Source organism: Dermacentor variabilis, unplaced genomic scaffold, assembly GCF_050947875.1.
Source record: "Dermacentor variabilis isolate Ectoservices unplaced genomic scaffold, ASM5094787v1 scaffold_18, whole genome shotgun sequence".
Classification (NCBI taxonomy): domain Eukaryota; kingdom Metazoa; phylum Arthropoda; class Arachnida; order Ixodida; family Ixodidae; genus Dermacentor; species Dermacentor variabilis.
Genome location: NW_027460346.1, coordinates 169292 through 195533, shown reverse-complemented (window position 1 = coordinate 195533; position 26242 = coordinate 169292). Strand labels below are relative to the sequence as shown.

The 26242-nt window shown below is 45.4% G+C and overlaps 2 protein-coding genes across 2 annotated transcripts in view; both read left to right on the top strand.

Moving 5' to 3' along the window:
• Positions 1 to 11937, top strand: part of LOC142568338 (hemicentin-2-like) — a 125517-nt gene extending 113580 nt beyond the window's left edge. Inside the window, exons 15-18 of the mRNA XM_075678344.1 lie at positions 58 to 263; positions 2174 to 2255; positions 3507 to 3739; positions 11929 to 11937. Of these exons, the coding sequence (XP_075534459.1) occupies positions 58 to 263; positions 2174 to 2255; positions 3507 to 3739; positions 11929 to 11937 (530 nt within the window). The remainder of the gene's footprint in view (positions 1 to 57; positions 264 to 2173; positions 2256 to 3506; positions 3740 to 11928) is intronic.
• The window catches only part of LOC142568337 (hemicentin-2-like), a gene marked incomplete at its 3' end in the record, with an annotated part of 187227 nt that continues 168583 nt past the window's right edge, over positions 7599 to 26242 (top strand). Inside the window, exons 1-3 of the mRNA XM_075678343.1 lie at positions 7599 to 7715; positions 12047 to 12334; positions 25570 to 25783. Of these exons, the coding sequence (XP_075534458.1) occupies positions 12106 to 12334; positions 25570 to 25783 (443 nt within the window). The remainder of the gene's footprint in view (positions 7716 to 12046; positions 12335 to 25569; positions 25784 to 26242) is intronic.

Below are 26242 nucleotides of genomic sequence, written 5' to 3'. Positions count from 1 at the left end.
GCGTGGAATGGTGCACCCCGCTTCTGTAAGCACTAATAAAGAAAGGATGGTCCGCAGTGAGGCCCGCCATCTGGACGGGGCCCTCGGAACACGGCGAGGAGAAAGTAAACGTCGTGAAAGGTGACAACCTGGTGCTGTTCTGCAACGTCACTGGCCAGCCAAAGCCAGTGGTCCGCTGGCTTCGGGATGGTCTTCCGCTCGAATTCAGGACCGGCATCTCGCTCCTACAGTCCGGACGTAGTCTCAACCTTTCTTCGCTCCAGGTGGGTGCGAGGCAGAATTTTCACGAAAAATTGCGGAAAACTTTTCTTTAAAAAAATTAGGAGCTGCTGGCCAAGGTCGCCTGTCTAGTACTAGGCCACCACATATTTTCTCAGGCGTTCACCGATTATTTTCTGTCTATTCATTAACGACACCAACTATGACGGACGTGTGCGTCGATACCTTTATCGGTGAAAATTTCTTTTGGTCGCATAAGAAAACTAGAACTTTTCAAATCGCATTTTAGGAGTTTTAGAGCGTGCTCAGAAATGCCCCCCGATGAAGTTGTTTCCATGTTACCTCTTGCGTGAGTCTCTTTCCCGAACTCTGCAGAAACCCGCGAAATACGAAAAGAATGGCGTCACTACGAGCTTGCGCTTTCAGATTGCAGCGCCCGCAGTCGCATTGGTAAAGAACGAAGCCCGCATGGTAGTTGAAAGCCGACAAGTGTGTTTGTATTCCTTTAAAGCGCCGGCCTATCTCTTATCATTTAGGACCGTGGCCGATTATGGCGTCAATAACCAAGGTGCAGACGTACGCTGGACGCTGTGGCCGCTCGCTTTCTTTATTTCTGATTTGTATGCGGGCTTCGGTTTTTATAGACGCCATTGAGAGTGCTGCAGTCCAGACGGGCAACCACGCAGTAACTTGATGTTTTTAATATGTCCCGGGCTTATTTTTTATGCGAGTATTTTTGCGAGCTCGCAAGAACACTCGCATAAAAAATAACGACATAGAAACAACTTAATGCTGTTCATGAGCACGCCGTATACAACATCTAAAAAGCGACTTAAGCAATAAAACGAATCTATAAAATAAGTAATAATTAAACGTAACTAATTAACTGACTGCACTTCGAAACACAGCCTGAGTAACTCAAGATGAATACTCACAATATGCATTGGTCTCATTTCGCTAAGGTTTGGTTCTATTTAGTTCTCTAAGCTTGGTTCTATTTAAGTGAAACACCTGGTGTAATCAATACAAGGCTGAAACCGTCAGCGCACCGGCTGGCAAAATGTGCAAATAGACATGCCAACTGTACACACAGGTTTACCAATGGTACTTCTATTGAGAGCGCATTGAACTCCCGAGATAGAGCGTGAAGAGAGCTTGAAATCCACATGATTAAACCTACTTGTGTACCTAATGTGCAAGGCTGCGCCAAATCACTTCATTGGTTACTCTCAGCGCAGCAAGGTTCAAATTCTTTAGGGCGTAATCGACGGAGCAGTTGCCTCGGAATTGAAAATGTCCACTGTTCAAAAAGATATTGAGGTGCACTGAATAATTTTCTCCACGATTTACTTATATTGGCGTCGCCGCTACCGCGGTAAAAAAGTTCTGGACCACATGCAATGAGGACGCTATCGTAAACCGGTGTTTTAAACTGGCGACCAGCTGCACCAGAAACCACTTACGGAAACTGGAAACAAATAATATCGTTTCGTGCATCGTATAATTAAATGCTGTAGGAGTTCGCCTTTTACGGCAGTTCTGACGCTATATGTGCTGTCGCACGGAGGTGACCGGTTCGATTCTCAGCCACGGCAGCCGCATTACGATGAAGGCGAAATGCAGAAAAAAAATACACCTGTGCTCATATCTACCTAACTGCACGTTAAAGAACCGCAGAAGCTCTAGAATTAATCCGAGATTCTCCACTACGGTGTCTCTCATAGCCCCAGTGTTGCCTTAGTATGTTGAAGCCCGTAAATTATTGTATACGCTGTCGTACAAACGCTATATGTGCTGTGTATTTTTAAATAATGGGCCACTGCATCCAGCCTTGACAGCAGCATCACGCATAGTGAAGAAGTGCGCACGTCGCCGACGAAGTGACATAGGGCAAGCGTTGTTCCATTAATATTCGAATTTCGCACTTTTCGTAACTTACACATTATCTCGAAAGCTTTCAGACGGAGGGAAGTACATGTGCATTGGCACGAACAATGTGGGCTCGGCCTCCAGGGCTTTCGAAGTGGAAGTGCAAGGTAAGTCTAAATGGCGACCAGTGGCGCGCGGTACGCGTAAGTTGCGCTTTCCCGCTTTGCGCCATCGCTTGTGCCTGTCAGCTTACCAGAGGGGGAAAAGCAAACAAACAAACAAAAACACGCCTAGCAATTTTGACGGACCTTCCCGCCACGATGATTTTGATGGTTCTCACGTGCACGGAACGCGCACACACGACTGCGCGCAGACCTTTGTCGCTTCTCCATTTGCGGGCGCGTTTGATTTGTTCTTTCAGTTGTCATTTCAATTGCACGACTCAATGTAAGCGCTTCAAAATGTAATTTGGGAGCGCTGTTAATGCATTATTCGCAAAACCTGCTTTTGTAATGTGTTTTTTGAGCAACGCCGATGACCAACAGCGCCTTTTGCAAAAAATAAAAAGTACAATTCACACGATTGGGTCTGCTGAAGAACCGTTTTATGTCGCTTTGATTCTAAAGCAACGAACCTTGTACGATGTGTAATTTAACGGTCTCTGTAAGCTCAATTGTACTATAATAAATAAGGCGTGCGAAAACTCCAGATTTCTCAAATGATACTTGATATTACTTGGTCCGTATTCGATTCAAGTATTCACTAATCGAAGTTATCGATTATACGTTTATTTTTCTTCGAATATACGGTGTAAGGCATAAAAAACAGTTGAAGACAGGGCAACGGATGTTCCGAATGGTTTTGCGGAAGGGGAGCTGCCGTTGTTAAGCGCCAGTTGCTGAGCGAACATGCGGGCCAGATAAGTTTTGTTTATTAATTTTCAGTGAGTCATTAATAATGGCTCGTTTTTAAGCAGCCTGCATATGCATTCTTCTTTCGGCTTATTAGTTTGCTGCCCTCAGCATGTTCGGATCACGCTAAAAGAATATTCGGTGCTGTCGTATCACTCGTCTTTTTTTCAGAGAACCCACTGTTACCATGCTGGTACCTTCTTTTGTTACTGTAATTGCTATCGTGCTCCAGATTATTGAAAGCAGTAGTTTATGATCTACTCAATTATCGGGACGATTAACTGTTAACGGCATTACATGCATGCGTTAGTGCATATAAGCCTACTGTTTTTTTTTTTTTTCACTAAACGTACTCCGAGCGACCTTAATATTTCATGTTGCTTTAGAAATGTGAAAGTAGTCCCATGTTCGGTGGTCGTTATTGTCGAATATTCGGTTCGATCCAGAAATTTTGCTATTTGAAGACGCCGTAATAATAAGTAATAATGAATGACCCGGTTCGTACAGAGCCACCTTCCATCGACACGTCGAGCCAAGACCGGCACCAGACGGCGTGGCTGCACCAGCCAGTGACGCTCGCTTGCCCCGCATCCGGGTCTCCGGCCCCGCAACTGAGCTGGTTCCACGACGGGGTGCCCCTGCTGGAGTCCGACCCGAAGCTGCTCTTCTTCCAGGCAGGGTCCCTTTCCTTCTGCAAGTGGCAGGAGTTCTTCGTAGTAGCATCTACTTCCAACTACTTCGTATTGCCGGCTTTTTACTTACACATGTATACTGCTCACCGGCGCAGGCATTTATGGGACGGTTTCCTTTTAAGCGGCTTCTTTTGTGCCGCGCCGTTATACAGTATGAAGCTGTCTCTATGGTCTGTACAAGGTATACGGAATGTTGCATGGAGCAAGCGGTAAATTGACACTGTGTGCGCGGCAGGTGTCGCGTCACAGGCGGATTTTCCGCGCCCTACTATAGCGAACTTTTTGACAGTGAGCGGTGAAAGGTGCGTATTAAGCTCTCTTTCACTTTATCGATTCCTTCCTCCTTTTTCGCACCCTAACTTCTTATGCGCTTCCTCTATCATTTCTTATTTATTTTGGCTTCGATGTTGTTGTTTTTTTTGTTTCTCCCTTTTGAACTCTGCGTTGTTTTTCGCAAGAACAGGTTCCGCATGAATCTTGTCATCTTGATCTTTGGTGAACATTTTGCAAGCGTTATAACGTACTGTCGACTGAAAAAGGTTTACGGACCATGTGACCGGAGAAAGAGCTGAATATTTCCGCAGCCTCACAACCCAGCCTGGTATTGGCATTTCCAGCCTCTACTAGTACACGGGAACAACGTTACGATAAACGGTTTTGCTAACTATTGACACAAGTTACTCAGGTTAAACGTTTTCTGAGAGCCCAAGGTCCGCAAACATTTTGGCTGACGGTACCTATACCGCGCGTCACCGGTAGCCCCCGGAAACTTCGTTATCTGACTACTAATGAGTCAAAGGAATGACATCGCCTAGGTGGGCACTTGCGATGTGTCCGCATGTGTATCCGTGACCTTACTGCCACGCTCTCTTGCGTAATGTATCGCTGCCTTCCGTTCTTTTGCTTGAAATATGGAGATATTCATGCAAATAGCATTCTTGGCATTGTCAGATCAGTTTTCGGCTAATTAGCTATCCACATATCCTACCAAAAATGTGCGCCGATACCGAAGATAGTACCGCCTAAAAATTTCGGGAACGTTGTGCAGGGTCAAATGTGGGCCGTTCACGTGGGTGAGCTGAGCATCTGCCGTTCTTCAATAAACCTCTTTGGGGCCAATTTGGGTGACCTTGAATGAACCACTCGGTATGCGCGGGCTTCACGGCGGCGCCACCAGAAGGCGCAAAGTGTTCAAAGGGAAGTGCGATAGAGGAGCCCGGCTGCATTGCCACTGGAGCAATATGAGAGGGAACAAAAAAAAATTGCCTTCAAAACGCTGTAGTTGCAAAACGCACATTCCAAGCATTAAAGTGCTCAATGTCATTACGCGTTAGAGGGAGATTTGCCTGCTGCGTGTTAAAATGAAACATTCGAATTCACACATCACGCGTAATTCTTTCTATAGAACACAAATTTGCTGTTTCCGCTCATATTGCTCACGACCATACACGCCTCATGCGCGACGTGTTTCTGCTATCCTCATACTTGGATAATCATCGTAGATGTTTTTTGACAGATTTATTTTATTATTATTATTATTCACAGTACACTGAAAGATCCTCAGTCGATGGTATCACACACGCGGTTGGTTGCTGCTGTTGCGTTTCGCCTGCGACACGTGGTTTTGCCGGCGCGACTGCGGCGGGGCGGCAGACATTTTGGCCCGATCGTCGTCGCCACAACACTCATCGCCAGGTGTTTCCAGGCGCGACTGCGGCGATGCGACCGCCTAGGGATCATCCTCGCATTCCAGTCATTGTGCCCGAAACAGGCGATGCCAAAGCAGGGATCTCATTCCAGTCATTGTGCCCGAAACAGGCGATGCCAAAGCAGGGATCTCGTTCCAGTCATTATGCCCGAAACAGGCGATGCCAAAGCAGGGACCATCCTCTCATTACAGTCATTGTGTCCGACCGGCAGCGCCACGACAGGGTGCTACGAGATCGTGCTCGACATGGTGCTACGGCATCACTACGACAGTGTGCGTCACCATTAGCCCATTGTACATTCACGTGCTCGTCTTTTGAGGGGTTCCTTCTTGCCCTCAACTGCGAGAGTATAAAAACAGCTGCCCCCGGACGCCAAAAGGGAGGGCTCCGATTTCTTCTGTGGAGTAAAGTGCTCTCCCGTCTCTCTACTTCGGTCAAACCTGACCGCCAACTCTTTGCGATGTTAAAATAAACAAGTTGTTTCGTTGTTACCAGTCGACTCATGCTTTGCCGGGACCTTCGGATGCTTCCAGTTGTACCCCAGGCCGCCAGGCCAACGCTACCCTTGGGGCTTGCGACCCAGGTACAACCACGGGCGTCAGCGCCGAGTTCCCAACAGATCGTACCAGCAGTCCGATCCAAACACTGCGTGGTGACGAAGTAGTAGTGGTAATAGTAAAAAAGCATATTTAACAGGGATAAGCGGGCTAGTTGGTGGTCGTTATTGGAATGCATCATGTAACCGCACAAACACAAGGGTCCTGTGTGTTCCTTCTTTGTCCCTTGTGTTTGTGCGGTTACATGATGCATTCCAATAGTAAAAACGTCTTTTCGGAGGGGTGGCCGCAAGGCCTGAAAGGGGATGGAGTAAAACATCACCATATGCACGTTCATCTATTTGCGACCTAATTAAATGTTTTGGGACACAATAACAGTTTTCCTCTCGGAAGTCACGCCTTTATTTTCTTAATTTAAGAAATACGGAAGTAATCTAACTTGCAAAGTAATCAGTACACAGAAGTTAATCTGGTGCATGAAGAATAATCATGACATAACACCGAAAGTCTCATAATTGTATATTGTACCAGTTTTTTAACAGCTTCACTAACGTTAGCGGGGCCACTTTGTATACGCAGGTAATGCTTCAGAACGCGTGCGTAAGCATCGCGTGCCTGGACCATCGCGTGCAGAACGCGTGCCTGGGCTATCGATAGCGTACAGTAGTAGTGTACTGACAGCGAAGGAAAGCCAGCGCTTAGCGGTCATATATGCTAGAGGAATAAAACAGTGGGTGTGGGCGGCGCGATACAATGAAGCAACCGGCAAAACATGGAGAAAGGCCCAAAGAGGCGATGCTTCGACCTGAACCAGTCGACTAGTATACATTACCAATAACTACTAGAGGCATTCCTAAAGTAAGTTTCGTCATTTATTTTCACACAGAAATTGTATTGCCCCCGCCCCCCCCCAAAATAGACACAATGGCATCATAAAATATATATACACCTTGCACTATTTTTCCACATAGTCGCCACCGACATTGATACATTAGTCATAGCGCGCAATTTGTTTGAAGAAACCACTATGGAAAAACTCGGTGCCCTGCAATGCGAGAAATTGTCGCACAGCCTGCTCCACCTCAGCATTGTTTTGGAAGTGCCGTCCCGAGAGTACGGCTTTCAATGCAGGGAACAAGTGCCCATTCATACCGGATAACAGAACGCACTTACATTGGCGACCACGTTGTCAGCACACGTCTGTGTGCCACCATGATTTGTACTCGAATAACCTCGGGCACGCCGGTCTGCTGCTACTCTGTCTTCTTCGGAGCTCTGTTCATGCGTCATTCCTCCTCTGACGCTCCTTCCGTCGTTGAACCAGCAACGGGCGTGGATGTTTATGGCCCGACTTTTATTTCCCCTGGTAGGCACCATCTTCTCTCTAAAAAAAAACTGACGATACTTACTTTTGGAACGTCCCTCAACTTCAAACTTTCTCTGGCGTTCTTGTTTCTCTTCTTATTTAATTTTTATTAAAGGACAACATTGCTCGCTCGACTATCTTCGTTTGTGTAAAGCGTCGCGGTGTGCTAAAGTTCTCATACGCTGTCCGCTTTAGCGCTTACTTTTGATCCCTTTGAATAAACGAGCGGTGGGCATGTGTGCCGCTTCCTGTCCAAGCTGTGATCATCGGCTCGCAGGGAGGCCGCCTACTGACACTCCGACCGGCACTTCCCTCAAGTGCTGGAATCTACACCTGCGAAGCGGTGAATGCGGTGGGACGCGCTTCCTTGGACTACATTCTCGAGGTACTCGGTGAGTACATAGTATCGGAAAGGAGCCGGCTTTCACGACAGCTTAGCCTGGCACGCGATTTTATTGTAACGCGCTCAACTGACAGAGCTAGTGGTTCTACGCGAGCGAGTGGTCGTTATACGCCACCTGACGTCACTCAGTAAAACGGGGCCCTATGGCCAAGGCCTAAGATATGTCGGGATGATTATTGGAGGTATACCCCTGCCATGCCACAAATGTATAGCGGGAAGAAAAGGCGATTTTAATGAAATTGGAGAAGTTTGTCGATAGTTGTAGGTACCCGCCATGGTTGCTTAGTGGCTATGGTCCTGGGATGCTAAGCACGAGGTCGCGGTATCGAATTGCGGCCACGGCAACCGCAATTCGATGAGGGCGAAATACGAAAACACCCGTGTACTTAGATTTAGGCGCGCGTTAAAAAACCTTTGGTGGTCCATATTATTCTGGAGTCATCCACAACGGCGTGCCTCATAATCAAATCGTGGTTTTGGCAAGTAAAACCTTATAATTTAATTTATTTTTTAATAATTGTAGATGGGAAATGTTAGGTATGACAGGTAAACAGAAGTTTACTGGCGACTTCAATGAAGAGTTTGGAAGATGAGATGACACTGCTAAGGTTCGCTGCTAAATATTCTATTATTGGTTCGTATTCACATAACTTCTACTTAATATATGTGTGTCATTGCCATCGCCACAATTGTCGTGTCGTTATCAATTCGGATAAAGAAAAGGTCGCAGTTTCGCCCGAAAGCCGTAGCATTGATAGCGATAGCAAGTTATTCAGTGAGGTTCGTAGTTTTATCGGTCGTATAATTTAACTTGCAGTAAACATTAGACTAGTATTTACTTTAACAAGCATGGTGTCACACGCACAGGCTAACATGAAAACGTCTCGCTCTTTGACCGCGAACTCTCGCTGTCACAATGCTGGCATGACGAAGAGGGCAGGCACAGGGGAGCGAACGCCTAGCGCTGCCTCTCGCTTGAACGCATCTCCGAAAGTTCGGGACTACGCGACATCTAGCACTAGGCGAGCGAAAAGACAGCTTACATGCAGCCGTCAGCCATTAGAGAGTTTTAGTTTAGGGGACGCAAGCGGCTTGCGTCCCCTAAACTAAAGTGCGCTATTATCTCGGCTGGGCGAACCTTTGCAACCGCCGGAGACTATCTCCAAAATAGGACACGGGTGGCGCATGGCCGGGCTAGAGAAGGAGACAAGCGCTCACCTGCATCCCCCCTAGCAAACTCTCGATCATGGTACCACGCGCTCGCCTCCCCCCAGCCGACTAGCACGTTCTTTATCACGTGACCTCCTACATTGGGCGTGCATCAAGCCATCATTCTTTTCAGCTCAACGCGCGCGCTTCCCCTTGCACCCACGGCACGAGGCGCGCAGGGCGCGATTGGACTTTATACGGAGCCTCACGCCAACGCCGGCGACAACGGTGAAATTTTGCCTGTCGTATCCATGTAATTACTATCGCAATAATAAATTTAACACAGGAGGCACCCAGCATGCAGCACCCACCTATGTGAAAATAGAAAACAGTGGTAAGAAAATATACCGCACATAATATCCAAAGAGCAGTGTGAGTGCACAATTACAAGCAAATACTGTTCCTCTTGCACTCTAGGCGCACAATGAAAACTGATCACATATTTTCGATGAAAAACAAAGCAAATCGGGAAACAGACACAGAAAATTCTGAAGACTATGAAAGGGATAGTAATGCCAGCGATTAAATATTTGCAATATGTACCGGCCGACCCACAAACGACGATACTTCTGTAAAACACTCAAGGTTTTACTGAAGCTCGCTGGACCATAGGGTCTTTTCATAAATCTTAATGCGGCGCTGGCTTGTGTGATGTGAATATGGCATTGAGCTGTTGAGCACGAAGTCAGCAGTTTCAAGTCCGGTCGCGGCACTGCATACCGATGCTGTCGTATTGCAGACACGCTCGTGTGCTGTGCACGTTTAAAAACTCATGTGGCCAAAATTAATCTGGAGTCTTCCACTAAAGCGTCCTACATAACATACTGTGCAGCTTCGGCACGCTAAGGCCTACAATTTATCATTACATATCACATCGACCTCGCATGAAAAAACGTGGGTGCTCATGCGTGGAATGATTCAGGTGCCTTCTTTCTCCCCTAGACGGGTTTCGGCAAACCTGAACGACACCATGTGCGCACAATATGTCAGCTCGGCTTACTCCTGATAATCGCTCACGTTATGTCCTAGCTCGTCTTTCTACCGATCACGCGACCCTATAGCTTGCATATTGCATCATCTCTCTAGCTCACGCGTCATCTTGTAATAATAGCAATTATTGCGCGCGTTTCCAGCATCCCAAAGTGGCACTGTGAGCAGGTCACACAGTAGTGGAGTTGCTGCGCAATAAGTTTTCATTGGCTTGGAGTTCTTTTATGCCCAGCAAAACCCAAATAAACGAGCATTCCTGAATGTCTGTTTCACCTGGCCGGAAAGTATTCTAAAACACAACGTCTTACTCAGGAGCGGCACGCATTTTTACGACATACAACCAGTGAAGATGCGGCCCAAGCAGGATATATTATTATTGCGATAGCAATTGTATGGACACTCGAGGCGCATTTCTGCTGTCGTCATTGCCGTGATGTTCCGTATAAAGTCTAAGGGCGATAACATCGCCGCCGTGAGCCGTATGCAGTACTGCAAGTGAAAGCGTGCGAGGAAGAGCCGACGATGGCGGCTCAATCTCACGCGCGCAACGGAGGAAAGCGGGGACGAAGCGCGCCGTCTTCTGTCGCGCGAAAGGTACCGGGGGGGGAGGGATGGGGAGGGGAGTTGGGGAGTTCTACACCTGCAGCTGCTGCGTCTGCGCGGCCGCGCGAGCCCTATCTTGAAGGCGATCTGTGATGGGGACAGCGTGCTGAGTAATGGTAGTTTTGTATGCGCCGTGCTTTCGACGCTTAGTTTGCGTTGAAGCGAGAGGCATCACGAAGGTCAATTTGCTCGCTGCTGCTGCCGCGCTTCCTCACTCGAGCGTTCTGACAGCGAGTTTCCGCGGTCATCGGGTGTTATATGGTTATTTGCTTGTGCTCCGTGACACCACGCTTGTTGATTTAATTGTAGTCAGCGAATGTTTCCAAGTTTAGACGGCTGATAAAACGACTATCCTTACTTCGTATAGCTGCCTGCTAATTTGCTATCACAATCAGTGTTGCGCCTTTCGGGTGAAACTGCGACTTTTTAAGGATTATTTTGCACCACAGTGACCACAGATCAACTGATCCCACTCGACGGGCCATCTGTTGCGTACCCTCGTGAAAGTGACGGATGTGCCAAAATAGATATTACCTATTACGTTTAGGTGCATGTATTAAAAGCATTGTGTTGTCGATGTGGCTTCATCGCAAGTATCATAGAAAGTGTTAGATGTATTCATTTGATGTGAACAGCTGCTAGCGTCGCTGAGAGACAAACTTCGCAAGTTAGCACCGCACTTTGTGTGCGGCATGAATGACGTCGCACGAACAAGAAATTATAACAGCACTTGTCCTCATCCATTGTAATCCCGTGTCAGGCTTTCGCGCTGTAACCATAGCAATGTGCAGCTCAATTTAAGGGCACGTTAAAGAACCCCAGGTGGTCAAAATCAATTAAGATTGCACCACTACGGCGTGCCTCATAATTTGATTATAGTTCTAAGATGTTAAAACAACAATAATTTGTAATTTCTTTAAGTGCTGTCCACATGCCGACAGTTCTGGACAAGCGGCACTTTAGGGCTAAAAACTGCACTTCAAACACCGGTAGTGTGAGTGGCGTTGCAAGCAGGTGAACCCAACAGGCAATGAAAGCAAGGAAAGCATGGTGTTACTTTGAAAACCTCGCTGTCTGCTGGCTTCACACGGTTGCCACTAAAATCTAGCCACTCGGTTTCGTGTAAGTTTTCTCGCACAATGGGGCAGACGTTTCTCGCGCACCTGTGTTACGAGTGTTTCGATAAAATCTTGTCTATGGTCGTCCCATACTAGCACCACATTGCATAGAAGACGCACAAGCCCCTGGCGTGGGTCCAAGACAAGCCACACATGACCACAACGCCGCCTAGGAAGCCACAACAGGGTACCCAGGTGCCCCTTCAACAAACGGGAGGCACACCGCCATTGACTCTCAACATAAAAATAAAGCTTTCATTCATTCATTCCCCATTCCCGCAGTTGGTGTGAGTGGTCCACATGGGGCAATATGCAGTCGGGATGTAGAGTGAGAACACCGGTCAAGCCGAGGTGTCGCCTTTTGTCAGTGCACTATTTTATCCCCCTCCCCCCATTTCAGTTCCCCCTTCAATACCCACTCGCAACCTGGAGACGCGTCTGAAGGTGGTGGAGGGGGCCATGGCAACGCTGCGTTGCCCGGCCCAGGGCAAGCCCGCGCCCACCATCGTGTGGATGCGGGGCCCCGAGGTGGTGACCGCCAACGACGCTGACCCGCGCATCGAGGTATCCAGCGGAGACCCGCAGTCGCTGATCATCCAGCGGGTGCAGCTGGGTGATCGAAAATTCACTTGCATCGCGGGAAACGCGGCCGGTACCGCGGAGATTGACTTCATCCTCGACGTCATGGGTCTGTACTTATCGTTATATTTTTTTTATCGCATCAATTTATTTAGTAATCCAGGCTGCAGCCCTCGTAGGCATTCTTGCTCCTCAGCAGTCAGGTCGTGTGCTCGAAGCAGCGCTATGCCATAGCTTTCCGTTACCTACTAGCGTACAAGTCAGCGTATGACACTCTCGCATGTTGGCAGGCCAGACACAAAGCACATGCGGCCCAGTTTCAAGTACCTGGTAGTCTGTTTACAGAGTACTGGGCTGGACTCGAGACATTAATTGGGGAACCAATCACTGCGTTTCTCGGAGATTGATATCTATGTATCCATTCTTTCTTGTCTTCCAAGCACTGGCGCATAACCATTGTGGGAGATTGGCCAAAAAGCAGGCGGTTTCCAGTATGTTTACAATTCAAACAAAGCTGAATTTGAATAGTAGAGCGTGGGAGTAATGTCACTTAGAAGTTTAAAATGGGCAGTTAAGAATCTTGAGGCAAAATAATTTAGCATAAAGAAATGAAATAAAAAATATAAATGATAATTTTAGAAATTCAGCAAGCCGGTCTTTTTGTTTCTTTAATAAAATTCTAAACTACGAGAAAAGCACCCCTGTGGCTGCATCCCAGTGAAGTCGCCCCAAAAGAAAGAATGGTTGCCGAGGTTAGTGATAGCCCAAGTTTTCGAAATGGGTTTTCTAAGAGTTTGCTTGTCTAGAAAATCGGCAGCACGAGAGAAAGTAATGTTCAATATATTCAGGTGCATTACAAAAAGAACATAGAGGGGGCACAGCGAAACCAGACCTTTGTAACGAAAATTTCGAGGAGGTACACGACATCTCAGTTTTGTAAAGAAAACTTCCAATTGCCTTGGAGGACACAAATTATTACTTTATTCCACGGAAAACCAAGGTGGTGGAATTCGGAAGACGGCGTTAGCATGCATATTGCAAAATTTTGTCATACAGAAAAATTTCTGTACCCAGCCGGCGTGACATAAGCTGATGTCGGCAAAACAGATATGATAGGGCGATTGAGGGATACTCGACCGAGGGAGTCAGTCATTTCGTTCAAGTTCAACCCACGATGTACCGGTACCCAGAGAAAGCATACTTGCCGTAAGTATGGTGGTACCATCCAACAAGATCTTCCCTGAATTCTTGAATTTGAAGATGCAGTAAGTGCTATGCACACAGACAGCGGGTCGGTCACAAGAACAGCTAATGGGTCATTTTGGGGAAGATTTCGTAATGCTAATACAACCGCTAATAATTCTGCCTGAAATATGGGTGTGAAGTCGGGAGTGCGAAGAGTGTAAGACAATTAAAATCATTCAGAGAATATCCCCACTCCTGCCTTCTCATTGCACAAAGATGTGTCAGTAGCTATTGTCAGCGGCTAGATGGTGTAGGTGATGTAAGATATTAATTAAATGTCTACTTGGTAATAGTTTAGCATGATTTGGAGATGTGTCTTCGAACTCAATTTTGAGGTCTGTAAGGCATCATTTGAATTATAAACTTGACGTATGGACACATCCAACTGTTGTAACTGTGCTTGCACAAATGTTAACTGAGGGCTGTGTAATATCCACGATACTTCTAGAAACTCAGACGGTTCAGTAATAAATACATATTGCGTATGTCTTTTTAAAAAGTCAAAATTTAAAAAGAAATGTCTGAACCGTAAGCATGCGGAATCAGTAATCCAAGCTTGGTATATAGCTCTCGGCCACGGCGGCCGCATTTCGATGGGGCGAAATGCGAAAACACCCGTGTACTTAGATTTTGGTGCACGTTAAAGAACGCCAGGTGGTCAAAATTTCCGGAGTCCCCCACTGCGACGTGCCTCATATTCAGAAAGTGGTTTTGGCACGTAAAACCCCATAATTTAATAATTTTTAAGCTTGGTATATGAGATTCCTGATATAGAACAGTGTTGGCAACGAATCTAGGTAGCCCTAGGCATAATCGTAGAACTTCCCTTTATAAAAGTATGAGAGGTTTATTTTGTAGGCGGGGCCACCGGAAAATATTACGCAGCCGAATTCTAATATGGGCCGAACATACATCTTACCGATCATCAGTAAGGTATCCCTGCATAGTCCAGAGCGACGGTGGCTGAGCCGGCGGCGCATGGCTACGGCTCGTTCTGCCTTTGTTTTAATATGTCCAATGTGACTGCGCCCGGTGAGCTTGCCATCGTAAATAACACCAAGGTACTTGACTGTGTCAACTTGAGGAATGATTTCCTGGCGGTATTGTAGAGATATATGCACCTGTGCAGGTAACGGAAAGACTAGTACCGCACTTTTGCTAACATTGAAGTCGTGTCTCCAGCATTCCTAAGTAATTCTGTAGTGACTGTTTAAGTGGGTGTATATTATTTGCGGATGCAAAAAATGCGATATCGCCCACATAAACATAAGCATTTGTTTCCGGAGACAAAGAAATCGTACTTAGCAAAATGTTAAATAAGATACGGGAAAGAACGGCACCCTGTGGTAGGTACACCTCTTCTCTGCTTGGGTTTAGAAGTTGAAATACCGCGTTGCTAACAATAAAACTCTTTATCTCTCATAAATTCATAGATCCAAGCGCTTATGGACATCAAAGAAATTCGTGGACTGAAGCTTATCGAATATAATACAATATTCTACAGAGTCGTATGCTTTTGCTACATTTAGCGTCACCAAAGCTGTGAACTCTCCTTTGCAGCGAGCAAGTTCAATGCGGCTCTCTAGATCTACATGGGCGCACCATATGGAGTGCCCGGGACGAAAGCCAATCTGATAAGGACTGAGAAGTGTATCATCCGGCATAAAATGAGTTATACGGCCGTGAACAACCTTTTCTATTCATTTGAGGACATTGGAAGTTAGAGAAATTGGTCTTACGTTGTATAGGTCGAGCTGCTTTTTTCTTTTAACAGTTGGATTTTAGCTACTCGCCTCTTTCTTGGAACCCAAAAATTTTTGAGAGAAAAATTTACTAGATTTAGTAGGTCCTGAGGCGCATAATCAAACAAAAATTTTAGCATTACTGTTGTACTGCTATGTGGACCTGGGGCTCACTCCAGTAATGATCTAATAATGCCCGCAAGCTCTGTCGCAGTTGCTTTTGCAAATTAGTCTTCCGAGGGAGTTTCCAAAGTCCTATCAGCAATTTATGCGTGAAACGTCGTGCAAGTCATTTAGCAGTATTGTGAAGTGTCTGATAATTATTTTTGTTGATAGGACGACAGAGTCAATATTCACAGCCGCCGGCATAACTTTACGGAAACGAAGAAATTTGAACAGGGATTTGTTATTTCTAGAATTCGAAAGATATGTGCAGTGCTTTGAATCATAATCGTCCTCAGCTTTTGAGACTGTTGCCGTAAATGTAGTAGCTATATATGTGTAATGAGCCCAATTACCAGGGCATTGGTTATATAAAAGTTTTTTGCATGCAGCTTTTCGACGTCTAAAGTCTTGCTCGCATCAGAATTCTACCACTGACAATATGATGCACCCTTTGTAGATGGTACAACAAATGGAGCCTTTTTTTGATGATTGTTTTAGAATTGAACACAAGCTCATTGCTTTAATATCCCTCTGCATGTCCTCTTGGGTGTTTAAAGCTGATGCTAACGTATTTTTAGATTTTGCATAATTAACAAGGGTGCACACATGACTGTCTAAACTAATTAAAAGGGTAATCAGTTCGAAATTATAGGGAAGTGATCACTGTTAGTACCGGAGTCAACAATGTTCCAGGAGGTGACAGAAATACTAGAGGTAGCAAACGTAAGATCTAAGGCAGATTACGACTGACCCCGAACGAAAGTATGTACTCTGGAATTTAAAGAAGAGAAACGATCTGATAAAACCCAATTCCACAAGCGTTTGCCGCAAGTGCCCGTTCGGAAACCTCACGATACATGATGAAATTTAAAACCGCGCGCTAGTATGATGTTTGTCTGACTGCAAGCAATAGAGGTATCGAGATAACGGGTATCTTGCACTCCAGCGGGGAAGTACGTGTTAATGATAGAAAAAGGCATGCAACCAGGAAGTGTTACATCCAATGCTAACATATCACCCTCTGGTGACATCATCTGGTCTGCTGTATGGTAGTTTTATGGCAGATATTTTCTTATACAAAAAAGACTAAATCACCGCCTTGGGAAAGGCGGCCCAATCGAAAACATCGGAAGTTTTTGTGATGAAAAGTATGACCACCAGCAAGCCAACTTTCCTGTAAAATAATAATATCTTGAGAATATTTAGAAGCAAGATATAATAAATCTGTTGCATCGGAAAGTATGGAATGACAGTTTCACTGAATTACTGGTAAACTTCCTATGGTGAATAAATCCGAGCAACAGAGACTGCTTGGTCTAAAATGCTCTTTCAAGAAGTCCTTGGTAGGAATCACTCTCACGTACTTTTTTGCCTTGGAGTTGGTGGGAGAGCTAGACTTTTTCTCTATCAGTGACTTTGTTCATTTGTCAGATCGGAGGTCGATTTCTACATATTGATTTTCCACCCCATCTGGGTCGGTCAATTTTCTCAGAATTTGACGACTTTGATAAATCGTTATTGGCCAATGGCTGCGCTGTCGACACTTCACTAGGGGGATTCCGCGGTAGACTCGGCACATGATCCTCAATGTTGGCTTTATTAGTAAGTTGTAACCACAGAGCTATTTGTGAGGACATCACCTGAACAAGGGAGTCGGTGAGATTTGTCACAATGCGCCCCATTGCTTTTTCCAGCACCTTTTCTACGGAAGCTACAGCAGCCCGAGAGATTCAGTTTTCCATACACAATGTTTGACGGGCCATTGAATCAGCAGACGCTTGAGTCCTGCTCGGAATTTCTTCAATGGCCTCGCGACGAGAGCATCGACGTCTACCAATTATTTCGAGCATTTGGACTTCTTTCGACCTTGCAGGGCAGTTAGGTTCATCTGCAGGGTGGGCACCACTGCAAAGGCGCAGGACTCATTTCGGGAAGGACAGTCATTTGAATTATGGCTTTCTCCACAAATCCGGCATCATGTGTTGGACCCGCAACCTTTTATGGAGTGCTCAAACCACCAGCATTTTACACACTGAATGACGTGGGGCGACAGAAGCTCAACTCGGTATATCAGTGGTCATGCCTTGATTTCCGATGGGCGGTTCATTCCAGCAAATGTAGCAATGACTGTTTTTGTGGGCATGCGGTTATTATCAACGACACGGCTACAACGATACACAGAAATCGCGCCTGCCGCTGAAAACGTTTCAAAAATTTCTGCTGGACTTAGACTCAGGTCGACACCGCGGACTAGGACTTTGCTACATGCAAGGTGATGAGGAATTAAACTGCTCACCAGATGTGCCGTAAAAACATCGAACTTCAGTCAATCTTGAACGCAGATCTGGTCTGACGAACAGCAAAAAATGCCCTTCGGCCAAACTGTCGAACCTCGGTGATTTGTTGAATATTGGTTGAGGCCATCCGGAGTTCGGTTTGAACTGCCTTGGGATTCTTCATGCGAATCACTCCGCCATCACTCGCGACTAAGGCCACGGTGCGCTGCTCGTCACACTGCGTAAGAAAAGCTCCACCGGCGAATCAGGGGAAGGAATAGAAGCCGACCAGGAGGAAGCCTCCTGGTCTGGCGATGAGAGAGACATTGCAGATCAGTACGAAATTACTCCAAGTTAACAGATATAGGACCAAAAGGTGAAAATCAATTAGCTAAAACATAAAAAAGAAAACCACCAGCCACTTGATTAGAACCAGCATTCCAAGAGGAGCGGAGCAAGCGACGTTCGTTCCGCACCCAGCTTCGGATGAAGGTTTTCTATCCTCGTCATCCTTTAGCATTCGACTTCGTCCTCTTTTCTCTTTCTTCTGAGCAGAGTGTCAGGCCAGAAAATACTAGCTCAGGCCCGTCTCTCTACATGTCCCATGATAAATTCTCCGTGCTTCTCATTTGTTTAAATCCACAAATATACTCCCATTCCCAATCACCATTTAGCTGCTGTGTACAAGAAGGCAATTTCTTAAATGGCACTGACTTATGGAGTGCGCTGTTTTAACTGCAGTGACTTCCTAAAGTGAACTAAATTTTAAGCAGTAGCAGTGGCCTTCACTTTCAATGCCACGCTTCTCCGCGTGCTGACCAAATTCTTCCGATAAAGATCTACACCTTATCGAGGGGCTTGATTAACGTAACAGTTACAAGATCTCTGCATTACACGTCGTACGTGCTTCTGCATTACATTGCTTCACTTATGTACTCTGCCATCATTTCCTAGACCTCCCACCTTATCATTATAGCACTTTTCAATGTCAGGCCTATTATGGAGTTTTCAATAAAAAGTATTTCAGAGCGTCATTCCACAGCTAAAGTATTTCACCATGAGAGCTGAAACGAAGTAACGGTTTCATTCTGCATTCACTAAACTACTTTTTTCTGTAGTATTTAATATAAAAATGTGAAGTCCATAGACTTATAAGAACGAACTTTTTTTTAGCCATGCATATTTGTGGAAAAGTTGCCGCAAAACAGGGAATAATTTTTAGAATACATCATAAAGTTGCATTGAACGCATGTGTCTCGGGGGGATGGTGGGGGGGGGGGGGTGTACGTTATAAACAAAAGTACCGAAAGTCGAAAGAGCCGATCAAAGCTAGTGCTATGATAGTCTTGTAATTTTTTTGTGTGTCATTGCGCACATTGTTTGGTCGCACTTGCTGATCAGATGACGTATGAACTGCAGTGAAGCTGCCGTAATGGAATTTTGTACTGCAGCCTCAAGTTGACCGGGGGCTCTTCACCATAAATCACCGCATCAACACGCCTTTTTAGTAATCGTCTGGAAAACTGAAATCCGTGTTTCTTCCTACAAAATTACTAGAGAGAACTCTGGCGTTGCGATATATCTTTTCAGCTACCATGGCAAGTCGATGGAGTTGTCTAATTCTCGAGCTTGTGGCTTCCCGCATTCTTTGTGGCGCTATTTATTGCGCTTAATCTTTAAGTTTCGAAGTAATCATAGTTTTCTGAACGCAGGAAGGCAAAATGTATCTGCAGACATGCATAATAATTGCGAGATTTTCCATTTATACCACATTTCAAGGGTAGACGTAACTGTATTCCTTCGCCTCAACGTTGATTTGTTTTTTTCTGTTTTTATTTATTCGGGGACGGCGCTCACCCAATTTGAAGTTTAGTGTGCACAAGAATTTTGGCGCGTTCGCTAACTTGCGAGCGTAATGTCATTTATTTCGTTACAGTTTTCCATTCCATCTCTATTGAGTCTATACAGGGTGTCCCTGCTAAAGTTGGCCAAGCGGTTCAACGAAAAAAGAAAGATTTGAAAAACAAGATGCAAGATACGATTTTAAATCTTTCGGTGTTCGGTAGGCAGACCTCTGACGATCGAACCCCATAGTTCTTGTACCTTGCACGGTGTTATTGAACGTGTTTTTTTTTTCATAGAACAGCTTGACTAACGTTAGCTGGGACACTTGGAAGCATTCTGCTTTCTTTCGGTGCAGAATGTGCCTCGTCTTGCGTTTGCGAAAGATTTGGCCTGGACTGCGCCATAAATTTTCTTACAAAAACTACTACAGGGACCTCTGGCGCTAATGTGTACGAGAGCTGCAAGTATAGCTGTTCAACAAGAAAGGGAATGATAGCCAGTACATCGAGTTGACTATACTTTGTCCTTCTGGCTTAAAACGACTTTTTGACAATGCAAATTGATCATTTGAAAAATGATAGGGAGTTTAAATCCTTGGCCAACTCAATCAGGTACACGGGGTAACACTTGATATTCAAAATGATAGCCTTGTTTTGTTCTGTTTTGGTCTTCCTATTTATTCGTGTGTGCTTTTGGAATAAACTTCAGTTGTGAGTTAGCACTCGTCCCTGTCTTTTCTCCGCATTGTCCTCGTCTCTCCGCGCAAACTTTCTCAGTATGCATTTCAACCAACTAGCCCAACTATCTGCTCTCCTAAGGAGTAAATTCAAAATGTCAAGAGCAGCTATGGTTATCATCTACAATGAGTGTAAAGAAAACTTGGCTGGGCGTAACGTATTTGTGGACCGGAAATAATAGCGGAGAGAAGAATTAAGAGTTAGAGAACTGTCTAAGTGCCGATATTAAGGGTTTCGGGAATGGTGCCAAAATTATCCTATTACGTGACATAAATGCCCACATACAGGATCTAGATGGCTATACCGACAACAACGGGAAGTCAATGCCAGATTTTTGTGAGCAACATAACCTCGTTATCGTGTATACAGGGCGTAAGTGGGAAAGGCAGACCATGTGGGAAGTGGGAAATCTGCAATCGACCATTGATTACTGCCCGATCACAGAAGGAATTCATGATAAGTTGAGAGAAATGGTCATTGACGAGGAAGGGCATAGCAGCACAGGAAGTGACCATAAAAGCATCATTTTGAAAATGAGAGATGTAGTTGGGAAAGAGAGCAAGGAGTACAAAATGGCCAGTCCAATTTTGAACGCTGAAAAAATAACAAATATAGTCACAAAAGTTGACGAACAACTTGGCAAATGGCCAAGCAAAGAGTGGGAATATGGTGAGCTTCTAAGTGTAATAGCGACAGAAATACGGAAAGAGAAGCAACATGCTCGTTGGAAATGAAAAAAGAAACCGAAAAGTTGGCGGAACAGGGAGATACGAGAAGCGATCGCCGAACGACAGAAAGCATCCCGAGAGCACAGGCAGGCAAAGAAGGCGCAGTTGCCGCAGAATGAAGTAACCAGTAAATGGGAAATATACCGGGAGAAAAAGTCTATGGTTCAAATACTGGTGCAAGCAAAATTATAAGGTGAAAATGAACGTTGGTTGTCAGAAATACGTGAGATAGAGAAGGCCGCAACTAGAATATTTTGGAACCACATAAACTTATTGGGCAGGAAGCCTGGAACAATACAACATATCCTAGACGAAGATGGAAACAAACTGGACGGGGACGTGGCATTAAATTACATCCGGAAAATAACAGTCGAATCTTTCCAAGGCAATGAAGAGGTTTTCCTTGAGGAAAAGGAGAGCATGAAAGAGAACCAAATGGAAAAGGAGCTGGTGCTGGCAAACTTAAACTGGAAGAAAGCGGAAAAGAAAATTCCGAAGTGCACAGCCACGGGACTAGACGAGGTTCCAGTTAGGCGGATTACTGAACCTAGGCCAAAAAGTAAGGAAGCTCTTGTGAAAGCAGTTGAAAAAACTTTAAAAGATGGACGAATACCAGACAGTTGGCGACAATGTAGATTGAATTTAATTTATGAAGGCAAGGGGGAGAAAGATAGAATTCACTCGTATAGACCGTTGATCATCACATCGGTAATATACTGGTTAGCAATGCAGGCAATTAAATTAAATCTGCAAGCATGGGCAGAGAATAATGGAATTTTGGGAGAACTTCAGAATGGCTTCAGAAACGTAGGCGTCTTGATAACTTATTTGTTCTTGCTCAGTCTATTGCTCAGTCCTTGCTCAGTCTATCCAGTGTAGAAAGGATACCGTTATATGTGGCGTTTTAAGACATTACAGGAGCATATGACAACGTTGACCGCAACATTTTGTGGGATATTCTGGAAGGAGAAGGATTAGGCAACGACTGTATGCGGCTTTTGAGAGAGATTCACCTAGAAAATACCGTTTGCGTTGAACGGGAAGGGATGAGGCACAAGGAGAAAGTTGATATCAACAAGAGAATGAGGCAGGGGTGCCCTTTATCCCCACTGCTGTTTATGATGTACATGGTGACGATGGAAAGGGCGCTAGACGGGAGTAATATCGGTCTTACTCTCTCAGGCAAACAGCCGGGTACTGTAGCAGAGCAGCACCTTCCAGGTTTGTTTTATGCGGAGACATTGTGTTGCTAGCTTGCAAGCAAAGTAGTATGCAACGTCTGGTGAATAACTGTGCACAGGAAGGCGAGAATTTGGGTCCGAAATTTGGCGTTAAAAAATAAGGTGTTATGGTATTCAATGAAAACAGTAAACAGAGAGTGTCAATTCAGGGTCAGTAAATACCTCGGGTAAAATAATATAAATACCTCGGTATATGGATAAACGAAGGCGATAGATATCGGGAAACACAGGGCAAACAATAACAGCAATGAAGAAGCGAAACGCTCATAATGAAGCAAAGAGTGCCACAGGCATACAATAGGTACGAGATGCTCCAGGGTATGTGGAAAGGTGTAATGGTTCCAGGACTTACCTTTGGAAATGCGGTTGTTTGCTTGAAGTCAGCGGTACAATCATGACTCGATGGCAACCAAAGGTCAGTGGCACGCCTCGCATTGGGCACTCACGGGAAGACTACAAATGAAGCTGTGCAGGGTGATATGGTCTGGACAAGCTTTGAAATGAGAGAAGCTCAAAGTAACATTGAATATGAAGAGCAACTGAGGATTATGCAAGAAAGTAAATGGGCTGGGAGTGTGTTGAGGTATTTGCACAGGAGAAACATTGATTCACAGTGGAGGGAAAGAGGTAGGAAGCTTGCCAGCAAGTATGCGACCTGTATGGTGACCAACATAACAACAAAGAACATCAAGCGGAAAGTCAGAGAGGCTGAGAAAATATCATGGGTGGCGGCAATAGAAAAGAAACCTGCCATGAGTAACTGCTTAAGAGGAAGAAACAAAATCAGGAAAGAAACAATTTATGATAACTCAAAGGCAAGCTCATTATTTTCGAAGCGAGGTCAGGATGCCTTAGAACACGCACTTATAAAGCGAGATATAAGAAGGAAGAAGAAGCATGTGCTTGGTTGCGGTAAACCTAGGGAAACGATGGAGCACGTTTTATTAGAATATGAAGATATCTTCCCAGCTGTTGAATTAGGCATATCTGGGCTCCTTGAAGTCACGTGTTGGCTCCAAGGACGCCACGGCTTGATAACACGTGTTATCACTTTTGTGGCCTTGCCAGTATTTCAGTCGTGCTATTGTGCGTTGTAATAAATGGGCTTTAGGCATTGGTGCCGTTGGTACAGCCAAACTTTTCGCAATATTGGGATGATTAGGAACATTCCCATTGATCTGTCCATTGAACAGGTATCAGGAGAACACAATTCCTTTATAATTATTGCTACAGTGGAAGGGTGTATTGTGTTCCTAAATTTTTGTGTGTGCCAAACACCCATGCAAGAAAAACTTCCGTGATAGTGTTGCTGGAGTCCCTGATATTATTACCTCTACAAATTTCGAACAGTGTTGGCAAGGTCAGTAAAATGATCTTGGGTCTTCCCAGACCATCGCATAGGTGCAATGTATGCCGTTTCTAGCCAGATCCCTGGAGTTAAGCAATATTTGGTTGGACAGTTAAAATAGAACGACACAGACCAAACTAGTTTGCTATGTCATGGCTGAATTTTAGCATCTAGAGACTATTTAAAATGTAATCTTTGTGCTAGTGCTTCCCCTGAAAGTAGTGTTCCCGCTTTAAATTGACAGGTTTGGTAGGTCTTGCTGTCATTTTTGCAACTGCTTCCTAGCCCAATAAAAAAGTGCTTTTCGATGCAATTTTAAGGATCTGAGGCTTGCAGTGAATGTTAAACATTCCTGACTAGGCGTACCGCCACTATTTAATGAGCGTTGAATGGCTTGCACGTACGTTATGTTGCGGCCCTAAAGGACCTGTCACTCAACAAATTATACAACAAATGTTGCTCAACAAATTGCTTTACTCAATTATAGGGCTGGGTTACGCAAATATTGACTAGAAGATACCATACCTTGCTCTTCAAAAATCTGTTTATTCTGTTGGAAAACATTTTCAAGAAGGCTACAAGACATCTCCCAATATTTCTTACAGCCGTTTTTAAAACGGCTACATGATGTCTTCCAAAGCGTCTTATATTCCTTATTTGGCGGTGCATTAGACGTTCTACGGCATCCGACAAAATTTTGGTTAAATGTCTTCAAACCGCCTTAACTATCATGCCAAGAGGTCTTGTAAACGTTTACAACTTTCAAAATGTTTTGCTGATCTTGCCAAGATGTCTTGTAGATGGTTAATAGACTAGAGTGTTCAGTGGGAATTAGTAGCCAATACGAAGTACGGATAGCAGTTTCATCTGCCGTATAAGCTTGTAAACACTCACTCACTAAATAACAAGAATGGTGTGAGCGCGCACAGGCAAACATGCACACATCACACTTGATAACTGCGGACACTAAATGTAAAAATGCTGGCCTGAGGAAGCGCGGCAGCAGTAGCGAACGAAGTGACCTTCATGCTATCTATTGCTTAAACGCAAGCTGAGTGGCGAGAACATAGTACACGTAAAGCTTTAAGCCGTCGGCCCACGTAGACTCTGCGCCCAAAGCAGATCGGTTTCAAGATGAAGCCCGTGCTGCCGCTCGTTGCTGCTGAAGTAGACGGCCTCTCGTACATCACCCCATCCGGTTAATTGCACGCGACGGAAGACGGCGCGCTTCCTCGCCGCTTTCCTCTCTTGAGCGCGTGAGATTGAGCCGTGATCGTCGTCCAACCCTCGCGCGCTTTCAGTCGCACATACAGCAGACGGCACGCAGCGACGATGTTATCGCCCTTGGACTTTAGAGGCATCACGGCGACGACGACAGCAAAAATGCGCCTGCAGTGTTCATATAATTACTATCACAATAAAATGTAGTTAAGTAGTTCTCGCTTATGGAGAGAACGGAATACTGTCCCCTAGCGATTCTTTATCTGACTCAATTCTGAGTAAAACGGTACTTGCTGATCGCTTTTTTTCCTGGCTCGAGGACAATGCTGCTCGGGTGAAGCATAGCAGATTATATTGGGGCAATAATTTTGCCTCAACAAACACGAAGACCTGGCGTTTTATTGACATAACATTGCATTTTCGTACTCACCTGGGAAATGGCCTTGTTATTTTTTAGGCTTCTCTAGTACTGGATCAACGATTATATGCTAGATTTATAATTTGTTGTTCTGTTCCAGCCTTTTATTGAGATTTTGCAAATTACTGCTCCGCATGCAATCACTTGCTGGAAAGTGTAATTTCATTTAACGCTGTCTTTTCGTTCACTCAACAATTTAACGTTGTGGAGGAGGAGCTGCAGACGATATGTTTGTTGCCAGCTGTTCCAGTAGTATAATGAGTCGGGGACGTCAGCTGCATTATGGCTGCCGACGGGAGGTCGATTGGAGATCTAAACCAAGAAGTGCGCTCTTGGGGTAAAAAAAGGATGACGAATGCTGTCCTGCTACCCGCGCAGTGCACCCGAAGCTGGAGTCTGGTGGAGAGAAGGGCCCAGGCGGCGAGCTGGTGCTGGCAGTTCTCAACCGTCCCGCCTGGCTTCGCTGTCCCGCGGTGGGCGTGCCTCCGCCATCGATCCGCTGGCTGCGGGCGGGCCGCCTTCTCAGTCCACGAGGGGACCCGTTCGTGCAGCCGTCCGCAGACGGACGCCGGCTGCAGCTGCGGCGTGCAAGGTGCACTGAATGCATACATCCACAAGTAGACGAAGAAAACACACATATCTACCGCAGCGATTTAATAGCCACGGCGTCCTTCGCCTGGAAAGACACCGTGGCGTGCGTTCCCCCTTCAGAAACTGCACAGAAGAATAGAGCAATTTCGTGGCGCGCCGATTAGCTAAACCTGTGGACGCAGCGAAGAAACCTCGTGGGTGGTCTCCCTCGCTAAATTTAACAACCGAAAAGACGTAATGTGATGCCTCAGAATCTTATTCTGCACTTCTCTGCATCATTATGCGATAATGCTCGTCACACAGATCGTTGTGTTAATCGGCAGTCGTCGTTCTGCATCCTCTGTATCAAGTCTGACACAATTGGTTTAGCTGTTATCATACCTAAAGACACTAACGCTGGCTTGATGATAGTTTTGACCAACTTGTAAACCAAGCCATAGATATTTTAGCTGATGCCCCC